Raw genomic sequence first — 20,801 nt, forward strand, 5'->3', positions numbered from 1 at the left:
AGAAATCTGATGTACAAATTCATCTGTCGATTGAATGTTTCTCATAACTCTGTCATTATGCTGCTTTTAAATCCGTGTTTCAGTGCTGTACGATACCAGTCACCTCTGTGGAAACATTGGTATAACTGCCTTTTTAATTTATATTTGAGTGTTGTATGTTTTGTAATAATGGACCAAGAGTCTCTTTAAATAAAGATGATGATGATGATGATGATGATGATGATGATGATGATGGTGGTGGTGATGATGATGATGGTGATGATGATGATGGTGATGGTGATGATGATGATGATGGTGATGATGATGATTACCAAGTGTCCCCTGCAGTTTTTCTTGCAGAAAGGACTGCTCCACCCCCAGACAAAATGCCACACCCATATAATTCCCTCATGTTATTGGACACCAGCATGTCAGGTGTATATTTAAAAAAATAAAAATATTTAGAGGGCCAGTGTGAGGTCGAAAAAAGTGGTTTGTTGCCTGAGGGCAACAGTATGCTGTAGGGTGAAACCTTTTACAAATAGTCCACCAGGGGTCACCGTTTCCTGTAATGAAACACATAGGGGTGTGGGACATTCATAGATCTGTGATCACTAAAAAACAGTTTGGAAGTGCTGCTGGGCCTGAATAGCTGGAGCAAAATTCACAAATAAACATAATAAAACATCTTAAAACTGTTTGACTGAGATATTTAAATGTGTACAGTATGTTTTTGTATTTGAACTGTTAACTTGCTCCAGGCCAACAAACGAAAGACCAGATCATTTCCGGTTGTGCTTCAAAATAATTGTGGATCATTCAGAATCAGAACAGATCATCCTTTGAGAGTAGGAAAACAGTTGTGATAATAGCAGAACGAATACAAAAAAATATAAAAACAATATAAAAGTTGCATAGTAGTATGTGAAATTAGTCACGCTATTGTCAGGGTATCAACAGTATTGCAATGGTGAGTGAAATGAAATAAACAATTAGTTAAGTACACATTTAGATAATTGTACTTTTAGGTAATTGTGCATTTAGTTTTTGTGATTCAGTTACTGCTTAATCTTTGGTTTAAACAGGGAAAAGCTGATGTGTCGATGTATTGACTATTTGCTTCAGTTCTAATTGCTACTTGGACTCTATTAATGGATCTAAATACCTACTTGAGTATTTAACTACATACGGCTACATACATATATTCAGTGGTGTAATGTTAAAGTACAATTACTCAAGTACTGTACTTCAATACGACATTAAGGTACTTATACTTTACTTAAGTATTTCCATTTTATTCTACTAGCTTTTGTACTCAGGTAAGATTTTGCATGCAGGGCTTTTGGTTGTATCAAAGTATTTTAACACTGTAGTATTTCCACGTAACTTCCACCTCGGTCTGTTTTATTCTGAAACTAATTTCACCGGAAATTATACTATTTCTTTGTGGAAGAGAACAGAACACCAAACTGCCGCTTCCGCACTGCTTCCTTGTTTATTAGTTTTAGGTGAAATAGTGCCTTCAGAAGAGTAAGAAGTGTATTTATTCTGTCTTTGGAAACGGCGAGTAATTCTCCACAACTTTTCTGAGTGAGTTGGCTTCTGTTTGTGTGTTTGTTAGTTAGTCATGAGCCTGACTAGCTTGGCTAAAGTTAGAAAAGTGTAATCAGAGTTAGCAGCTAATTTAGCTTCTGGCTTCGTTATGTTAAATGTCGTAATCCAGACTCCTCAGAAAGTTCTTGCTAGCTCGTTGTAGCTCCCACTGAATCCTTCCATTTAACGTTTCTTCAACTTTATTTCCATTATTCACGGTAACTCTCCTGTCCTGTTTATTTTCAAATCCCCCATCAGCAGAGCCAACGTGGCTGCTGTCAATATTTGGGGCATGAAGTCATCTGAGGTGTTTTTGTTAAGTAGCTACTTTTTGTCTAACTGACGTGCTAACACAGAGAAACTGAATACGTTTGATGTCCAGGAGGGAGCCAGGATCTGAGTTTCACGACAACCAAGTCTAGGTTCAGCTTCTGGTCTGAATGGCCACAGCTGCAGAGGAGCCTCCAGGGCTGCCTGGCATCTCTGGCAGTAAGTACTGTTTTATTAAAAAGTTATACACTACCATTTTATTAGAAGGAATATATCAGATATATCTGACACGTAAGCTAACCAATGTCTACTAGGGTCCTATGTTCTACAGCTCAATATCCTCTTAATATGACACATTAGGTGATCTTTCAAAGGGTTTTATGTTCTCAGCAATACTTTTTTCCATAGGTACAATGTTTAATGTATGTTTCTATTTGTCAATACGTCACAACCATCCACATACAGCTTATAGCCAACTGATTTGGTACTATCCGATGCCATCAGATTTGCAGGCATGTTAGTTTTCTTGACTTTAAACGTTGATATGTCCACAGTGATTTGATTGATTTGTTTTTTACCAGACAACCTGGATTTGAAACATCAACTTCCCTTTGTTCCTTTGCTATTTGAACTCTTAAGATAGATATCATTTACCACCAGTCTCTTACAGTGTGAGATCATGTCATGAGACACAGACATGCCTAAAACTCAACACAAGGCCAGACCAACTCAAAATAGAAAAAAGCAACAGAACAACTTTGAGAGGATGTAGCTCTGGTGCAACGTCATTTCACAAGGTTCAACTTACCATGATCATGTTTCCTCTTTCAAACCATAATTAGAAACGGTGTTGGACCCTCGGGAACATAAGGATAAACCCTTTGAGATGAGTCATTCACTTGCATAGACAGATACATGGACATCGGCTCCGGTTATGGATTTCTTTGGACAAACATGTTTGGGCATGCCACCATTTTATTAGTTAGTAAGTTAGTTACCAAGGTGGTTAATTAACCTAGATGTCACAATGCAAACCTGTATCTTCCTAGTTTAACACACAAAACTGTGTAACCCTAATAACTGTCATTCTCAAATGATTTCCATTGTTGTGTTGTACCTCGGTTTCCAGGTAATAAGACATACCTAGCTTAATCTAAAGCCACCAATACTTTTTCAGTGGTGCTGAAACTAACAATATTCAGTTTATTATGATATAAAACCGATAAAAGAAGGAACTCTCAATATTTAGTCATTATTTTCCTGTCGATCAACTCATCATTGTAGCTCTAATCTGTTGTTGTCAAAAGAATTGGCACAGAGACTGCATTAGCTTTAGCCAGGTATACTAAAAACCAAGTGAGTGGAGATAAGCTGCAGGACATAGGGCTGTTAACTCAGCAAATGTTGTTTTTCTTGTCTAATTAAGTGTGACTTTACCACAAATATAGTTTCTCCTTAAAGTGTAACATGACAGAATTTCCCTGTGAATAATGAACCGATGCAAACTGATAGGCACACAGTCACAACATTTGGTTTATTCTTAAAATATAAAAGTAAACTATTTAGGGCTAATGTTGACTTTGGACTCCCAGAAACCTACCTATCATTAGCCTTGTTTGAACCCACGTTAATAGTAATAGCATAATTATCTAATTCCTCCCATTGCACGCAAAGACCTGCAGACTCAGTTTTGGAGGAGACTGTCTTCTCTCAGAGGTAATGTAAACGAGGTGCGTCTGCATGCTTGTTTCAAAGCTGCACCCTTTGTTTTCCATAGTAGTTGAAATGGTAGATGCTGTTTCAAGCTGTGCTGTGTGATATTTATGCATCCAGTGTGAGATTGCATTTGTCGAATTACCTATTTTCTATTCCTTTTTGTGTATTCATTTCTAAAATGTTTGCTCCTTCCCTTTTTCACTTCAGTTTCGGCTGCGATTCGAAAAAATGCGCCTCCGGAGGTAAGAAATAACTGATTTGTTGGTAGGAAATGTGTAATCTAGCTATGTGTCAATTAGGAAACACACATTGCGTTCATCTTTACAAAGTTTACAGATTTTTGGCTGACACATCATCTATTCCTTCCTCTTTGAACAAAGTACAGAATATTACATTTGAGTGATTTTCCTCTCGTAATTCTCCTTTCCACCTTGTTTCTACTAACAGAGTCCCATCACCACCATGTCTCCGGCCATGAAAAAAACCATCGGCCATCGAGGAATTGACACCACGGGGGAGACGACGTATAAGAAGGTAGGGCCGCCATTGACTGACACACATTTACTCACTTAGAGCTGCCAATTATTGTCGCTTTAATATGACTTTTTTTAGAGCCAGACCAGAGTTCCCGTTAGAATATTTTTTCGCCGGTCAACATGTCCGTTAAAGTTTAAATCTGCCGGACAAAATGAGAAAAGTGCCGGTCAAAGGTCTTCTTTATTATTTATTCTGCATTAAAACAAATTGATATGATTCGATATTAAACAAACTAATTATAGCAGATTAACTATTCAAAAGTTACATTAACTTATAATAACACGGGAATAATAAACGGAGTGCTCTCTCCCTCTCCTGATAGCCCGTCAGTATCATGTGATATTCTAACCTGAAGTGTGTGTTTTGTTCCGCTCACCACTGATCATGCAGAGCTGCGTGTCGACTCGTCAGCAGCAGCTGATCTCTCTCTCCCGTCAGATTAGACGGAAATTATTTTGAACGGACACTTTGACCAGAGAGATTTAGATTTGCCGGTCTTCAGCATATTTTACCGGTCGTAGTCCGGTAATTACTGGCTAACGGGAACTCTAAGCCAGACGCAGCGTTTCCGCCAGGGGGGCGTCTTGCCGTCATTTGGACAAGGACATCCCTCTGTTGGAGGGGCAAATGAGTCTGGTGGGATTCTTTTCGGAGTATTGAAGATCGTTTCCCCGACATCGAAGGTGCCTACTACAGGACAACACGGAACGTGCGCGATTTGGAAGCAATGAGCGGGGGGGTTTAGTGGAGCACACGCGTGAGCTGCGAGCGCCGGAGCCTCGCAGCGGCGATACTGAGGCTCCGTGGTAAACTGTGGTAACATGAAGAGCCGTTTGGGAGCCGAAACAGCCGGTGCTTTAAGAAAGCCGAGCCAAATGATCCCCCCCGCTCTCGGGGTGGACGCCCTCTCAGCCCTGGTCTGGCGGAAACACTGGCCAGACGTGACTCTTTCATACTTTTTGTTTGTCTAGCCAACACTCCAAAACCCAAAGGAATTCAAAGTGTTAACGATGTATTGAGTCTTACCTCAAAAGATGACCTGACATTAAATCCGATATCAAAATAGCTGTGTTGATTGTCTAATCGATTAATTAAGTAACTGTTGCAGACTCTACTCTTACTGTTAATGTATTTTTAAAAAGCCTAAAAAGCAACATGTCATAAGATTTGATTAGTCTGTTTCTTGGCCAGTCCTGTTTTTGATTATGATGATAGAGATATATATAGACATATATATTTGTTATTACATGTGAGATTGCTCTTTCTTCCAGACAACATCATCCGCCCTCCAAGGCGCTATCCAGTTAGGCATCACACACACGGTGGGCAGCTTAACTCAGAAACCTGAGAGAGACGTGCTGCTGCAGGACTTTGAAGTGGTCGAAAGCATCTTCTTTCCTAGGCGAGTCTTAAATATTGTCTAGAAGTAATGATGTTTTGTCTGTGCTACATTATTACTCCTTTACCTAACTCTTGATGTAGTCTAATCCTCTGGCTCTTGTGTATTTTTCTGGCAGTGAGGGTAGTAACCTGACACCAGCCCACCACTATGGAGACTTCAGGTTCAAGACGTACGCCCCAATGGCCTTCCGCTACTTCAGGGAGATGTTTGGCATCCGGCCTGACGACTACATGGTATTCTTGTTTACTCAGCATCTTATATGTTCACAGAAAATGTGCTACATGAACAGTATAGCAAGAGAGATGTGAACTGTGAGAAGAAAGGCGTTATTGAGGAAGTGTAAAGAGTGAAACTGGGGAAGTGTGAAGTAATCGGGTGTTGACACTTAATGTGAAGGTGGAGCTGCGTCTGATGTAAAGGCATGGCTGATCTGTTTTGACTCCCTCCCTCCCTCCCTCTTTTCTTTTTTCTTTTCAGTGCACACACAGTATCACTGATATGTTGATCTACACATTCTTATTTGCAGATAGAATATATACATCAATACGATAATGTAAATAATAACCAAGGGTGACGCATACAAAGTAATTGATTTTGATAATAGGATAACTATGTTTAAAAGTTGTTAACCAACTATGTGATACAGGGCAGTCACACTGTAAAGGTATCAAATCCCATCACATCTGATTTCAAGAACCTCAAAGTATCCCTGATCCAGTATTTAAAAGTCTAAACAATTAAACAGCAATGTGTTGCTTTCGGTTTGATTGTCAGTTTAGTAGAGGGTTACCTTCAGGTTTTATAACGAGAAGATCTGTGAGGAGGTTGGCCAGCTTGTTTCTAACCTCTGAGTCTGTCTTGTTTGTCTGGTTACAGTACTCTCTGTGTAATGAGTCGCTGATAGAGCTGTCAAACTCCGGAGCCAGTGGATCTCTCTTCTACGTCTCCAGTGATGATGAGTTCATCATCAAGACAGTGCAGCACAAAGAGGCGGAGTTTCTGCAGAAACTGCTTCCAGGATACTTCATGGTAAGATTTGTTGAGTGGCTTTATGTACAAGATGGTATCTGCAGAGAAAAAAAACTATGGATTGAATCCTACTCAATATACTCTTGTACATTGATCCCTCAAATTCAAAGTTTCTTAGATAGAACTTGTGCTGTTACAATTTAACTCTAAGAATGAGAATGAATCTGCAGTAATTTTCATAATCCACTACTCTTAAATCCTAGTCCTTTTTTCATGCAAAGCATTCCATGAACTGGCTGTAGCTCGTTCCATGCAAATTTCACAAAAAACTAAACACCTTTTGGCTTTAGTCTGTTGGTTTGAAAGTATGATAGATTTGAATACATTTCATTTAGAAATACAGTCATATTGTAGACCAATGATCCTGAATTTAGGGGAATTCATCCACAAAAAACACACTGGACGCTGCACTAGGTCAGAAACCAGAGGAGACTGTGAGGTCCACCGTAGACGGACCACTTTTGGACAAAATGTCCTCTCCGTTAAAGGCAGCTCATTCTGGAATAGCCTCCCAACTGACATACGGGACACTCTCAATAGTTTTAAAGGTCAACTCAAAGAATGGTTGAGAAACAAACAGACGTGCAATCACCGTTTAATGAAGGGGTATCTCCTCTTGCACTTTATATGTCGTTGCTGCTACATTGTACTGCCATGTGGTAAATGCTTGTGTATGCTGCTCTTGCTCTTTTTGCATATCATGTATTTATTTTTGTTATGTTTATAAATGTCATGTTCCTTTATGTTGTATGTGAGGCACTGCGGATGGAAATTAGCTAAAATCCGGCATATTGTCTTAAGTGTTCATTAATGTGCATTGGCCCTGTTAAAATAAACAATGAAATGAATGAATCCTTAGAAAAAATAAATCATTAGATTCTGCTTCAACAGATTTTAAATACTTAGATTTGATTTTGAAGTAACTCTCAATCCAAATATTACCCCTACATTATTTGATTGTCTGTGTCTTATTTGCACATTCTAAAATGATACACTCCGACTCAAGATTTCTTAACAATGTGGGATGATTTGTTATCTTTTACTCGTTTGATTTATAATTTATGTATTTTTCAATTTAGTCAACCATTTCCTTTTTTAATAATTTAAATCGCTTTCTTCTTCTCTGCCATCGTCTAGAACCTGAACCAGAACAAGCGGACCTTATTACCAAAGTTTTACGGCCTGTACTGCGTCCAGGCAGCGGGTAAGAACATCCGCATTGTAGTCATGAACAATCTGCTGCCGAGCTCCGTACGGATGCACCTCAAGTACGATCTGAAGGGCTCCACCTACAAGAGACGAGCTTCAGCTAAAGAGAGGGAGAAGGCCGTGCCCACATACAAGGACCTGGATTTCATGCAGAACATGCAGGACGGGCTGTTACTGGAGGGGGACAAGTACCATGCTGTTTGCAAGACCCTCCAGAGAGACTGTCTGGTGAGAGAGCCACAGTGATGCCTGCTTAAACACTACACACAAGATCATACACAAATCAGTAATAGAAAAACACACCTGCTTTTTTCCCTCATATTCTTCTCTTTCTAATTAGTTTGTATTCCCATGTTGGTGTGTTCCTTGATTTCCTTCCAGCTTTTGCAAAGTTTTAAGATTATGGACTACAGCCTTCTGGTGGGAGTCCACAATGTTGATCAGGCGTGTTTAGAGCATGCTGGCGAAGAGGCAGTTGCTGGGGCAGCGGACCAGAGGAGGCCGCAGGGTCAGAAGTCCCTCTACAGCACTGCTATCGAGGCCATCCAGGCTGATGTGGGGCGCATGGGATCACAGGACACAGAGGACAAGTGAGCGACTGATTTTCAGTTGCCAGAGAGCGGTCATGTTCACTGAAATGCATTAAATCTAATTGTTTTTGTTTAAATTTGAACAGAACTGGAGGCATCCCAGCACGCAACTCAAAAGGCGAGAGGCAGCTGGTGTATATTGGTATCATTGACATTCTGCAGTCCTATAGGTAAGCACATTCTCTCTCTGTGTTAACCCAGGATGTGTTCAGGCGTACTGAGTGTAATCTGGGCTATATGTGTTGTTTTTCAGATTTGTAAAGAGGCTTGAACACTCGTGGAAAGCGCTGGTACACGATGGGGTAAGTTACCCCCACTCTTATCAGATAATTGTGTTGTAAATGAAAATATTCACAGTACATGTAACCCGTGAATCATTCCTCTTCTGTAGGATACTGTATCGGTTCACAGACCGAGTTTCTACGCAGACCGATTTCACAAGTTCATGTGCAATGTCGTCTTCAGGAAGCTATCTATATGTAAGTAGATATTGCATTCATAACTCTGTTTTCACCATCTTAACGATTGCACTGTGATTGGATTTCTCAAACTACTTGTAGATCTGGTCTGGGAAACATTTGGCCACAAATCTTTTATTGTGTAAACGCTAATATCTCTTGATGCATCGAGACAAGGACGTAGCAGAAAAATACGTCATCAAAACCTCTTGTTTTGTTCCTCCATTCTTATCTCTAGTTGATTCTCAAGTTGCTTGTGAAGTAAAATAATAACAAATAGGCTCTGTAGTCCAAACTAAAATGACAAACTTTTAATTGCTCCCATATGATGTTAACACTGCTTCCCATAGGTAACTTAATAACCATCAGATTAGTTCGCTTACACTGGCTTTGTGTATGACGTCTGAAATGTCAAAAAAGACCATATTGATGTGAGTGCATCAAACATATTTCGCTATTTGGGTTTCATTTTTGGCGGATCGAGGAGTGTATTACCGCCTCGTCAAAAACAACAATGCATTTGGTCTAGGCAAACAGAAATGTATGTTGGATTTGAATGAGATCTGATCACTTGAGATACATGTTGAGACATATTCTAATGCATGTGTGAAGTGAAGTAATTCCAGCTGCGGTAGGACCACTAAAGAGGAATGTTAATGCCAGGTGCAAACAAGGTCTGTGTGCACGAGTATGAGCGCTGGAACCCTGCGGTGCAGCACAGATCACAACTGTTGCCATGCAATAATAGTTTGGTAATTCCTGTTGGGAGCTTCCTCCGTGACACCTATTTCTTGCCTTGGATGCTGATTTAATATCCTGCCAAGAGCAAATAATATGAGTCAACATGGATCCGTTTAAGCCATTCAACAAACAAAGTCACAAACATATTATGGAATGCATCTTGGCACCAGGATTGCATTGCCACACCCTGTGCAGCGCCTCTCCTCCTGTCAGTGCACACTCGTGCCCTGACACCAACATTGAGCCCATAATGTCTGAGTTTAGGACTGTTCATTGATCGTTTTTCCTCTTGTATGTAGTGAAGACCTCGCCATCTAAGAAGCGGCGAGCCGTGTCACATGCTCCTCTGAGAAAGCTGGCTGGACCGGGGCCTCCTCTGTCGACTCAAGTGAGCATCAACAGCCAGCACCCTGTTTTCCAAAGTCAAAGCAGCGATGAGACCAAAGAAGAAACCGAAGGAGACAAAGGTAAGAACTGGAAATAGGAATTGTATGTTTCAGCTGGAGTGCAGAAAACTCATTCTGCTTTGTGCAGATTAAGTCCTCCAGCGTGTCCCAGCTTGTGAAGTGCTTCTCTCACAACACAGCAATAACTGTTTTCCCTCCCGTTCCACCCAGTCCTTCAGTCAGGTCGTCCTGACCTCCTCCCAAAGACCTTACCGCCCAGCAATGCTGTTGGCAAACCTGCTGAAACCGCCTCCTCCACCTCCTTGGGAGACCCTGCTCCAACAAGTCAGCCTCCGCCTCCCTCTGAGGACACATATATGTCGGTGGGAGTGGATTTAAACAACACATCGAGCAAAGACCAGGAGCACAGCACCACCAAGAGGTAAGAGGAACAATACTCATGAAAATGTTTTTATATGAGAGATCCTCAGCAGGATATTTAAATGTGTTCGGTACTTACATAGATTATAATAAAGATTATAAAATATATAGTCTAAAAGGCAATTATAAAATGTGTGTTTTTCTTATATATAATTTAATTTAAAATAACATTTAAAATACTGTTAGTAAGATTTTTCTTGCAGCTTATTGTCGCAAGCCATCTTCGATTTAATGCAATGTGTGAATGGCCGCTTCTGTAGCAGCTCAAAGCCATGTAGTCTGGGGTGTGGTTAAATCGAGTGCAGCTTAAATACAATTTGAATTTATTGATTTGAAAAACATTCAAATAATTATGGGTGGGGGATTGGTGGTTGAATTTTCCGCAACTGATTGCTTCCATTAGGAGCTTTCACACCAAGTCCTTTTCCCAGGAATAGTTCCCGGAACTTAGTTCCCCTATCTAGTAGATCGCGTTCACGCCGGAATAAGTCCCTGAGGGAGGATTACGCAAATGAAGCATGGATGTATAATAAGAACTGGATACAGCGTGGGAGGCGGGGCCTCGTTCATTCCTATGAGAGTTGCTCATTGGCGCATGAAGACAAAATGGCCCAACTTTTGAGAGAGCGAAACGTCACGAAAGTATTCATATAATCATATAATCCGTTCTTATTGTGCATCCATGGGTAAAGGTAAAACTCATGTAGTACTGAACACGTCAAATGAACATGCCGGTGTTGTGTCAAATGATGCACCCCCATCATCAAATGCACCCCTTGTCACGGGAACGCGCATTTGTAAATGAAACGTTAAGACCTTAAAACGATGCTTAAAACAAAAACTAAACATTGCATTATAAGAAATGGCACCCACCTAAAAAAGATGGTTCTCTTATTCCCACCCTCAAGCATTTTTCAGGGTATATTTGTAGGACTAGTACCAATGAATGGAGCAAGTTTCATCAATGTGAGACTTTTATTTTGCAAGATAGCAAGGGGTGCATAACGTGGCAAAAATATGCTGACAAAGACTATGTAACATTTGTAAACATATATTTTGTTTATTATATGACATATGCAAGACAATAAATGGCAAAGATATGTAGAAAATAAACGTATTTAAGATACGTTCATAACTAACGTAACGTGGGAGAAAATATGTTTCTAGAAGATATGTAGAAAATAAACGTATTTGAGATACGTTGATAACAAACGTAACGTGGGAGAAAATACGTTTCTAGCTAAACCTAATTGAGAATGCAGTTTAGTTCTGTGGGAACGTAAAAGAAGTGACGAATGAATGAAAAATCCAGGATTCTACACCACTACCATCAAAATACGGAGCGAAAAGTTTAACCACAAGAATCAAGACTATATGAGCTACCACTAAGCGACTCACAGTCTGTAAATTACCATTTTAAAAAAAAAAAAAAAAAAAAAAAACCTGGACGTTTAGTTTTCGTTTTAAGCATCGTTTTAAGGTCTTCATGTTTCATTTACAAATGCGCGTTCCCGTGACAAGGGGTGCATTTCATGATGGGGGTGCATCATTTGACACAACACCGGGTGGCGCGGTCCTGTGGGTTAGATCCGTGTTCATAATGCCGAGGAAAATAACGTCATTAGCACATTGTACAACTTGAGGACCGAATGTTTTTAATAAGGGCTATACAAATGTTCATACTGGGTAGTTTAAAAAAAATTATCCAACGATTTACAGACGTCTCTTTCCCAATGTTAGTCAATGGGAAAAAGTATTTCCAGGCCCAGCGACTGATACGGAAGTGTAGTACCGCCGTTTGGTATCAACGAATATTTTCCTCAGAGTCCGGGGCACTTTCTGGGGTGAAAAGGTTTGCAAAAAAAATGTCTAGTTCTACATCTTTTTGGTGTGAATGCAAAATCCCAGGAACTATCGGAACTATTCCTGGGAAAAGTACTCCGGCGTGAAAGCGCCTATTCACATGACGCATAATGAATACAGGAAGTTCTATATTGACATTTGTATCACTTGACGGGTCCTGGTGTTGAATCTGGTATCATTTAGCCATTTCTGCCCAACCCTTGACGATAATGAACATTTTTAGTTGCAGATAAAAAAATTATAATCTTTATGGTGAATGAGGCATTATCATTTTTTATACAATTTTCTGCTTTGGTTTAAGCCTCAGAAAGACCTTCTGTAAAGGTGTCGTACAAATCCCATCGATTGTACTGTTAATGGCTATGACTATTACACTGGTATACCTGCAGAAATGTCAACTAACCAGATCCTCAGGAAATACGGCGTGTTGAGGAAGTGCAGCGTCTTAAGAGGGGACATCTAGACTTTTAAATAACAACCTAACTAAAAACGAGGAATAGTTTATGTATACTTTTGGAAGTAACTAGAAGGATTTAAGTGAATAACTTTTTATCAGATCAGAAGTTGTAGTTTTGTTGTATATTCGTTTTTTTTCACAATGATTTATATTGTTCAATTTTACTACTCTGCTCCTGTGTTGCTTGCAGAACTCAGTTTGAAGAAATCGGTTCTGTGGAGGTCGTCTCACTTCGTGACATTGTTCCTGCTGCAAGCAAATGCTCTGTAAGTTAATAAAATCCTCTGAATCTTGTGACACCTTTAGCTCATTCTGGGTATTTTTCTTTTTTAATTGTGTTCATTGTTTTTGGTTTACAGGTGTAGAAAAATGAACTCAAATGAACAGAGACAAACTTGGAAGATGTTATGAGCACAAATGTTACAACCTCTCATTTGGTGAGATTTGAGGTAAAGTTATATATCGTTTCAGTGAGACCAAGTGGGATTTTAAATGTTTTTTTGTTTAGTTTTTGCACTTTGATTTCCAAATCTCAACATGGTGTGAGCATGTTAGCGGGTGGTTGTGTCGGACACTAGTGATTGCGGGTACATTAAGGCTATGGTGCTTATTGAACACTATTATTCATCTCATAGGAAAGCTTTTTTATGCACAATCAAGGATTATTCTTGGCACCGATGTGCCCATCTCCATTTAGAGTGTAACAAGAGGACTTTTCCTTATTTAAGCAATGTTATCAATTGAATGGTATTCTTTTTTTTTTTTTTTCCTTCTTTGGTGTATAACAAACGCTGTCGCACATCATCATGCATACTTGGATCTGCAAGTGTCTCAAGCCCAGAGTATCATGTATGGCTTGAATGCTTTAACACAAAACCATGTCATATGTGTTTCAGAACACGGTTTTAAATAAAAGTTTAAATTTTTTAAGGAAATTACTGTATTCATAATGGGTATGCTGCCTTTTTTAAGTCTACTCTTAATGCAAACCATGCTAGAAGAATGTGGTCCTCAGCTTGCCTTTTCTATTCAACCAGCTATTATAATAACTGACTGTGAATTCTAAATGACTCCTCATGTTCAGGTCAAAAGGTTTATTGAAAGCAGTGTTTATACTTATAAACTGCACGATCTGATATCAATTTCAGGCCTAGTGTGTAGATGTCCAATGTCCAAATGTGACGCAAGTACTGGTACTCGAATGGCTTTAAACAAAGCACCACAACAAACCCTGAGCTTGGGTCTGTCTCATGAAGCAAGAATAGCTAAGTTTAGTGTGGATAAAAGAACTCCTTACATATGGGCTGTGAGGGTGAACATTCCCTTTTCTTACAGGAGTTAAAAAAACAACAGCATTTAGTTTAAAGTGTCATGTACCAAAGTGTATGACATTATTACAAATGCAGTACAATCATCTTGTTTCCATTATCATTTATTACATTGGTATTATAATATAATACATGTTTGCAGTACAAGGTGTCCCACTATGTCTCTAAACATGCAGGGCAATGCTAACGTAGATGTACCTGTAGTCTATAAACTATTGTTTCATAGTATTCCTATTTGTTCAGTGTAGTATGAACACATTCTAACACTGCAGCCACTGCACACAAAACGGTTTGTTTCTTTTTGGATGGTGTATGTGTGCATGCTTGCCATTTTATCTTTTTACATTTCAAAAAAAGTTTGCCGAATGTCATTGGGTGGGATGCAGTGGCCAAAAGAAAATTAGCAATATGGTTTCAAAAGAGTTTTTGACTTTGTTGCTGAATACTTCAAACTATACACACTGGGCTGGGGGTACCACATTTTATAAAGTATTTTTATTTGCAAGTTGGCACTATTTGTGGTCCGATGCTATAAGTGAAAAAAGATAAGTATAAACTCAACATGGATTATTTAAATTTGAGTAATCTACTTCCAACACCTCTACTACTTATGTCAACCATATATTAAGTGTATTTTCAACCTGATTTATGTTTGACTGTTTTATTTTTTTAAGCTTTTTGTATTCCTGTTCCTGCTTTTATATTCCAGTGGGGCTTCTTATGGTTAATGTTGATAATAATGACGTAAATATAACATTTGTCATCTTTTAATAAAATCATTAAGAAAAAGACACAAATTGTTAGTGTAAAGTGTGTTGAGGCTCATAAACTAAAGAAATATTTTTGAGACAGGCCCCAACCAAGGCATAGTTGTAATTTTATTTGTCTTAATTTAACATTGAAAGATGCTTTGACCATGCAACAAAAATCTTTGTTTACATCTTATATATTCCTGAATGATAAAACGATGCATAACATTAAATTAATTGATAATATTCCCACCAACATAAGTTTAAAAAGCATCATTTGGGTTCATTTATACATCCTGTAAATTATATTTTATTCTGCTGGCTATTCAAACCAATTATGTCCCCATATTTAAAGTAAAACTGTTTCTCATTGAATAAACTCCAAATCAGTCACACATGCAGCCTATGAGCCTAACATGTACATAGTTATATGTATTATAGTATTTATTACTGAATGTATTGATCTGGTGCCCAGAATGTTTATGAATAGTGATAATGGATTGAAAATGTGCCTTTCTATAGCACAGCAAGCCTGTATCTAAGGCTGCTTTCTTAAATCATAATGTATTTCTTTCTGTATACTTTGTTAGTTGGTCTTCACTTGCCTTTGAATTATATACAATAAATGTGTGCACATCTATGCAGGAACCACAGCAAGGCCTTTTCACAGATTATGTATTTACAAGGGATGTACTGTTTTTCTACACTTGTACCTGAAATTATTAAAGAAAAAAATTGCAAAATTGTCTCAGTTGATTTGTTTGCATTATACAGATCAACCTTAAATCTCTTTCAGTGTTTTGCAGTATGCTATAAATACTGCAAGACAATATAAATGTTGAGGTAGCTTTCCATTTCATATTTGCAATTTAATAAACACAACTAGATTGAAATGTAAAGAAAATAACCAATTTCAATATAATCTTAATATAAACATTGACTTACAAATTGTATTGACTATGGCCTTTTTATCCATGTCTACTCATCTATCTTTCAACCACAAGGTACATCCAAGTCCCCAACACAACCTACAAACAGGAATTCATAAACAGATATTGAGTGAAATAGAATATAACCCGTTGAATTAAAGTGAATATTGAATATGAGATGTACTTGAAAGCTCCAGAAAAGGCTAAAAAGCGGACTTTAAGTTAAAGTTTAATATTATTCTACTTTCTTGTTCATCAACAAATTACTATGTGAAATACAGGTCACAAAGCCCGGCCAATCAGATTCCGTTTTGTTCAGCGTTTGTCCAATAGCCTGTGAGCTTGTAAGGCTACGACAGAGAGCAACAAGAAGTTTCCAAAATGGGGCTGGAAAGTACTATGGTCTGGTAAGAACTCTACAAATACCCTTTTTTGTGTGCATTTGTCGTAATGTTTACGGTTCATTCAGCCTTTAATAAATAATTACGCGACGTAATTACCTGTTTTTGAGCAAATGTCCCGTTTAACTGAGCTGATTATCGACCGTTGACGTTTAGCCGGGCTGAGTCATTGTAGCTCAAGTTAGCTGAGATATGCTTATTTAAAGTATTTATTTGGCTGTAACTCATACAACCACATTGACGAATGTTATTCGTTACAATTGAGTGTTTTCTATCGAAACTGACATATTCCGTTGATTTGATTGTTGCGACTTATGAGCTAAAACCAATTTCTATCGTTAGCCCACCATGCTAATGCTGTTTTTTTGACGACGCAATTTAACTACATAGTTACCTCCCGGTGAAGACGACGGAGATTTCCACACGGAGCTGACTGTGAAGCGTAATTGAGATGTTTTAACAATGTAAACTAGCCTCTAGGCCTCCCTAGGCTAACTAGCCTGGTCACAGTAGATATGGGAATGACATGTCAGATGCTAGCTGGTGAGCTAAGTAATGCTATAAGAGCAACGTTAAACTGATATTTTCTCTGTAGTGTGGACAACAGTGAATACATGAGAAATGGAGACTTTCTACCAACGAGGCTACAGGCTCAACAGGATGCTGTCAACATTGTTTGCCACTCAAAAACAAGAAGCAATCCGGAAAACAATGTGGGCCTCATCACAATGGCAAAGTAAGTAGTTCTCTCAAAATGGTCAACGTTTGGATGATCATCAAAACGTTATTTTACAGCACAGTTGGTGTACGTGTTTGAGCAGAATTACAAAGTTAAAAAAATAAATATATATATATAAAAGAGAGGATGGAAACTCGCAGGGCTTACATATATAATGGTCAAAGTTTACAATAGTACACACATACAAATGATATGACTACATTAATTAATGACAAAATATCTGGAAGGGAAAAAAAAAAATATATATATATATATATATATATAACAATACCAGTACAAAAAGTTAATATGATTGTCTGATGTATATGGTTTTGTGTGTCGGGGCTTGTGTTTTGTAGGCGAGATTTGCATTACACCAGCCAAAGTAGAGTTCTGCTGGTTTAATTGCACACGGCCGATGATTATTATAACTAACCATAGATGTTTGTCATGTTTCCTTACAGTAACGCGGAGGTCCTGACAACACTGACTCCAGATTCTGGCCGCATCTTGTCCAAACTCCACGCTATCCAGCCCAAAGGAAACATCTGCTTCTGCGTGGGCATCCGAGTGGCTCATGTGTGTAACTTGATATGTGTGTCAAACTGAGTGGAAGGAGCTCTATTTATTGCTAACTAAATTGGTGGGGAAAAAAACAAGAATAGGGGTTTTGGTTTCTGCTGCATCAGTTTTTGAGTACCCGTATTTTTGATATGTTTTTCCTGCACAGTTGGCCCTGAAACACAGACAAGGAAAAAACCACAAGATGAGGATCATTGCCTTTGTTGGGAGTCCTGTGGAGGATAATGAAAAAGAAGTGAGTTGGAAGTCTTGTATCACATTTTGTGCCAATCCTACACACAAAACTTCCTACCCATTATACATCATACGTTTAACTCTTTTCACACTGTCAATATCACTTAAATTGTTTTTCCTCATCTCACCCTGCAGCTTGTGAAGTTGGCAAAGCGCTTGAAAAAAGAGAAAGTGAATGTGGATATTATCAACTTTGGAGAAGAGGTAGGAGTTCTGAATTTATCTTCTATTGACGAAGGATAATAACCCACAATATAGTATTTTTATTGATTTCCATTGCTGAAATGTCTTCCCCTTTTTTCTAAATTAAGTTTCAACTGACTTTGCCATCTGTCTCCTTCTGTTATTTTCAGGAGCTGAACACAGAGAAGCTGACTGCTTTCATCAACACTCTGAATGGGAAGGAGGGGACCGGCTCCCACCTGGTCACCGTCCCTCCGGGGCCCAGCCTGGCTGATGCGCTGCTCTCTTCTCCCATCCTTGCCGGGGAAGGAGGCTCCATGATGGGTCTTGGTGCCAGTGACTTTGAGTTTGGTGTGGATCCCAGTGCTGATCCAGAACTCGCCCTGGTAAGCAACGTTTGGATGCATTTCAACTGCCAGTAAACATTCAGGGTTCTTACGGTCATTAAAAACCTGGAAAAGTCATGGAAATTCAAAATGCAAATTCCAGGCCCTGGAGAAGTTATGGAAAACAATATTTTCCCCAAAGCTTTGGAAAAGTAATGGAAATGTAACTAAAGTTGCATCAAATATAATGTGTATTTTAGCTAATCGCCGAAATAGTAATACGACAATGATAATACATACTGTGTCGTAAAGTAATGAAACGCAAAATGGCTTTTAACTGACGAGGTATTTTGCTGGTGAGAGATTTTAGTTGCTTTAGCGTGTAGGAGCTAGTAAGCCTATTTGATTTAGATCGGCACAACATGTTTCATATGCAGACCTTATTTTCCTGTTCCATGTTAAAATAAACCAAAAACCTTGATGTTGCTGAGAAAGAGTAATTTTTTTGGTCATGGAAAATTAGGTAAAGGTTATGGAGAAGTCATGGAAAAGTCATTGGTGAAAAAGTGTATGAACCCTGAACATTGTACACTATGGGCGGTGGTGGCGAAGTCCATAGGGACTTGGCTTGGCAACTGGAAGGTCACAAGTTCAAGTCCCGGAAAGACCAAGTGCTACCGAGGTGTCCCTGAGCAAGGCACCGTTCCCTACACTGCTCCCCGGGCGCCGTACATAATGGCAGCCCACTGCTCCTAACACTAGGATGGGTCAAATGCAGAGAAACCGTTTCGTTACATAGTACCTGTACTACGTAATGACAATAAATTGAATCTTAATCTTAATCTTAACTACTTATCAGGACAAATATTTGTAAGGAGTAATTGATGATGTATAGTTGTGCAAATAGTGGGGAAATCTATTGGGTACTTGATGAAAGACTAAGCTAACACTAATGTGTGAGATGCTTATTACATGTGTATCAGCACCTTAGAACCAGTACGAGGTTAGAAACTTAACCACACATAAATAGCCAATGTGGTATTGCATTATAAGAAATGGCCTACATAAAAAACAGTGACTTTTCACAATAGACGATGATATGCCCTTGGGTATCTTTGAAATAAGCAAAGAAACATAAAAAAACAGTTGTGGTTTTTCCTAATTCTCACTGTGATTTATTTTAGGCACTGCGTGTGTCAATGGAGGAGCAGCGCCAGAGGCAGGAAGAGGAGGCCCGCAGAGTTGCTGCTGCTTCTGCCACTGAGGCAGGCGTGCCCACACCCAGCGCAGATGGTGAGTGGAGGACTACAAGTTTGCTTTAACTACACGACCTGGCTGTTAATGTTAATTGTTAGGATTAGACAGTGACACTTACTTATTTTTGATTAAATATCCCACAGAATCAGAGGAGGCTTTATTGAAGATGTCAGTGTCTCAGCCTGAGAGCGGTGCAGCCGTGCTTCCTGACTTCAGCAGCATGACAGAGGAGGAGCAGATAGCCTACGCCATGCAGATGTCTCTTGCTGGAGGAGGTGAGTTCCATTTTGATTTTAAAATGTCTCTTGCTACCATTTATGACCACTCTTATAGTTCCTGGGTTATCTGTTAATTACTTGTTTTTTCTGTGAACAGAGTATGGAGAAATGGACACAGGGGCCCCAATGGACACTGCAGAATCAGCCAAGGTGAGTCATCATATGATGTTTCAAATCAACAAATGTGACATGTTTGAAATGCAAAAAAGTAAATTAAAATACATTTAACTGTAAGATGAAATGCATAGTAGAAACCCATAAATTGCAGAATCAATATTGGACAGTGGGATATTATTAATTACAAAAGAAGACATTATGGTCACTTTTTAAATACAATGTAAGCAGGCCTTGTTTAGGGATCTTAACTTGTATGAATACATAATCCATCAAAAGTGATTGTGTCCTTTTATTGTTACAAAATAGGAGGAAGACGACTATGATGTGATGCAAGACCCGGAGTTCCTTCAGAGCGTCCTGGAGAACCTGCCTGGTGTCGACCCCAACAACGAGGCCATCCGCAACGCGATGGGCTCTCTGGCTTCCCAGACTGGAAACAAGCCAGAAGGCAAAAAGGATGAAGAGAAAAAGAAGTGAGGAACAAAAGAGATGGACACAGTCTTCAGACAGCAACTACAAAAAATAAAAAAAACGGACAATTGCTGACTCATGCAGGATTACTTTACTATACTGAAATATTGCTGATGCATCGTCGGACTGACAGCATCAGACCACACTCTGACTTTTTATTATTCTAATTTTTTTTTGTCAGACACTCAAAAGCACCAATATTTACAGAAATGACGAAAAACCCACAGTACTGAAATACTTTAGTGTAAAATCTGACTGCCCTATAACATAAATTGATCGTGAAAATGCTATATGGGCCAACTCTCAAATTGCCTTGTACCGTACATTTATACTCTACATGATATTATTACTGATAATTTACCTATCGGAAGAGAACATCATTTGGGATGACAGGCTCCTCAATTTAACAGTTAGCCACACTCCTGTCATGTTTCTGTGTGTTTTTGCAATAAAAGCTATATGTAATCATGTTGTGTTTTGGTGTTTTTTGCTGCCCTCAGAACCTGATTTTGATGACAGCTCTGTGAGCAGATTGGGGAGACAATACATTTGTTTTC

At 39.0% G+C, this 20,801-nt stretch overlaps 2 protein-coding genes across 5 annotated transcripts; both read left to right on the top strand.

Annotated features, from left to right (window-relative positions):
- Positions 1–1,440: 1,440 nt before the first annotated feature.
- On the top strand, positions 1,441–15,491 carry LOC117455655 (phosphatidylinositol 4-phosphate 5-kinase type-1 alpha-like). 4 transcript variants are annotated; one of them, XM_034095245.1, is made up of 17 exons: positions 1,441–1,569; positions 1,955–2,061; positions 3,517–3,558; positions 3,766–3,800; positions 4,006–4,092; positions 5,367–5,497; positions 5,613–5,730; positions 6,374–6,526; positions 7,664–7,963; positions 8,117–8,325; positions 8,412–8,495; positions 8,579–8,627; positions 8,717–8,804; positions 9,824–9,991; positions 10,142–10,352; positions 12,862–12,937; positions 13,031–15,491. In XM_034095245.1, exons 2-17 carry the CDS (start codon positions 2,013–2,015, stop codon positions 13,034–13,036), a joined length of 1,806 nt encoding a protein of 601 aa, XP_033951136.1. In that variant the 5' UTR covers positions 1,441–1,569; positions 1,955–2,012; the 3' UTR covers positions 13,037–15,491. The 4 variants fall into 4 exon arrangements, with proteins under 4 accessions (XP_033951136.1, XP_033951135.1, XP_033951134.1 ...); XM_034095244.1 differs by lacking the exon at positions 13,031–15,491 and having other exon boundaries at positions 1,929–2,061; positions 12,862–13,024; XM_034095243.1 differs by lacking the exon at positions 13,031–15,491 and having other exon boundaries at positions 12,862–13,024.
- Positions 15,492–15,993: 502 nt separating this feature from the next.
- On the top strand, positions 15,994–20,712 carry psmd4a (proteasome 26S subunit ubiquitin receptor, non-ATPase 4a). The gene is made up of 10 exons (XM_034095247.2): positions 15,994–16,084; positions 16,674–16,814; positions 17,261–17,375; positions 17,527–17,613; positions 17,748–17,816; positions 17,966–18,181; positions 19,306–19,414; positions 19,522–19,653; positions 19,754–19,806; positions 20,080–20,712. The coding sequence occupies exons 1-10, from the start codon at positions 16,059–16,061 to the stop codon at positions 20,248–20,250; spliced, it is 1,119 nt and encodes a 372-aa protein (XP_033951138.1). The 5' UTR covers positions 15,994–16,058; the 3' UTR covers positions 20,251–20,712.
- The last annotated feature ends 89 nt before the right edge of the window (positions 20,713–20,801 follow it).

Source organism: Pseudochaenichthys georgianus, chromosome 11 (genome assembly GCF_902827115.2).
Source record: "Pseudochaenichthys georgianus chromosome 11, fPseGeo1.2, whole genome shotgun sequence".
Taxonomy (NCBI): domain Eukaryota; kingdom Metazoa; phylum Chordata; class Actinopteri; order Perciformes; family Channichthyidae; genus Pseudochaenichthys; species Pseudochaenichthys georgianus.

Excerpts from the sequence above, each read along its gene's own strand:
- LOC117455655 (XM_034095244.1), top strand. The coding sequence starts at position 2,013 with ATGGCCACAGCTGCAGAGGAGCCTCCAGGGCTGCCTGGCATCTCTGGC. Across the intron at positions 3,801-4,005 it reads GAAAAAATGCGCCTCCGGAG|AGTCCCATCACCACCATGTC; the intron begins GTAAGAAATAAC and ends TTCTACTAACAG. Across the intron at positions 7,964-8,116 it reads CCCTCCAGAGAGACTGTCTG|CTTTTGCAAAGTTTTAAGAT; the intron begins GTGAGAGAGCCA and ends ATTTCCTTCCAG.
- psmd4a (XM_034095247.2), top strand. The coding sequence starts at position 16,059 with ATGGGGCTGGAAAGTACTATGGTCTG. Across the intron at positions 17,376-17,526 it reads TGGGCATCCGAGTGGCTCAT|TTGGCCCTGAAACACAGACA; the intron begins GTGTGTAACTTG and ends TTTCCTGCACAG. Across the intron at positions 17,817-17,965 it reads TTATCAACTTTGGAGAAGAG|GAGCTGAACACAGAGAAGCT; the intron begins GTAGGAGTTCTG and ends TGTTATTTTCAG.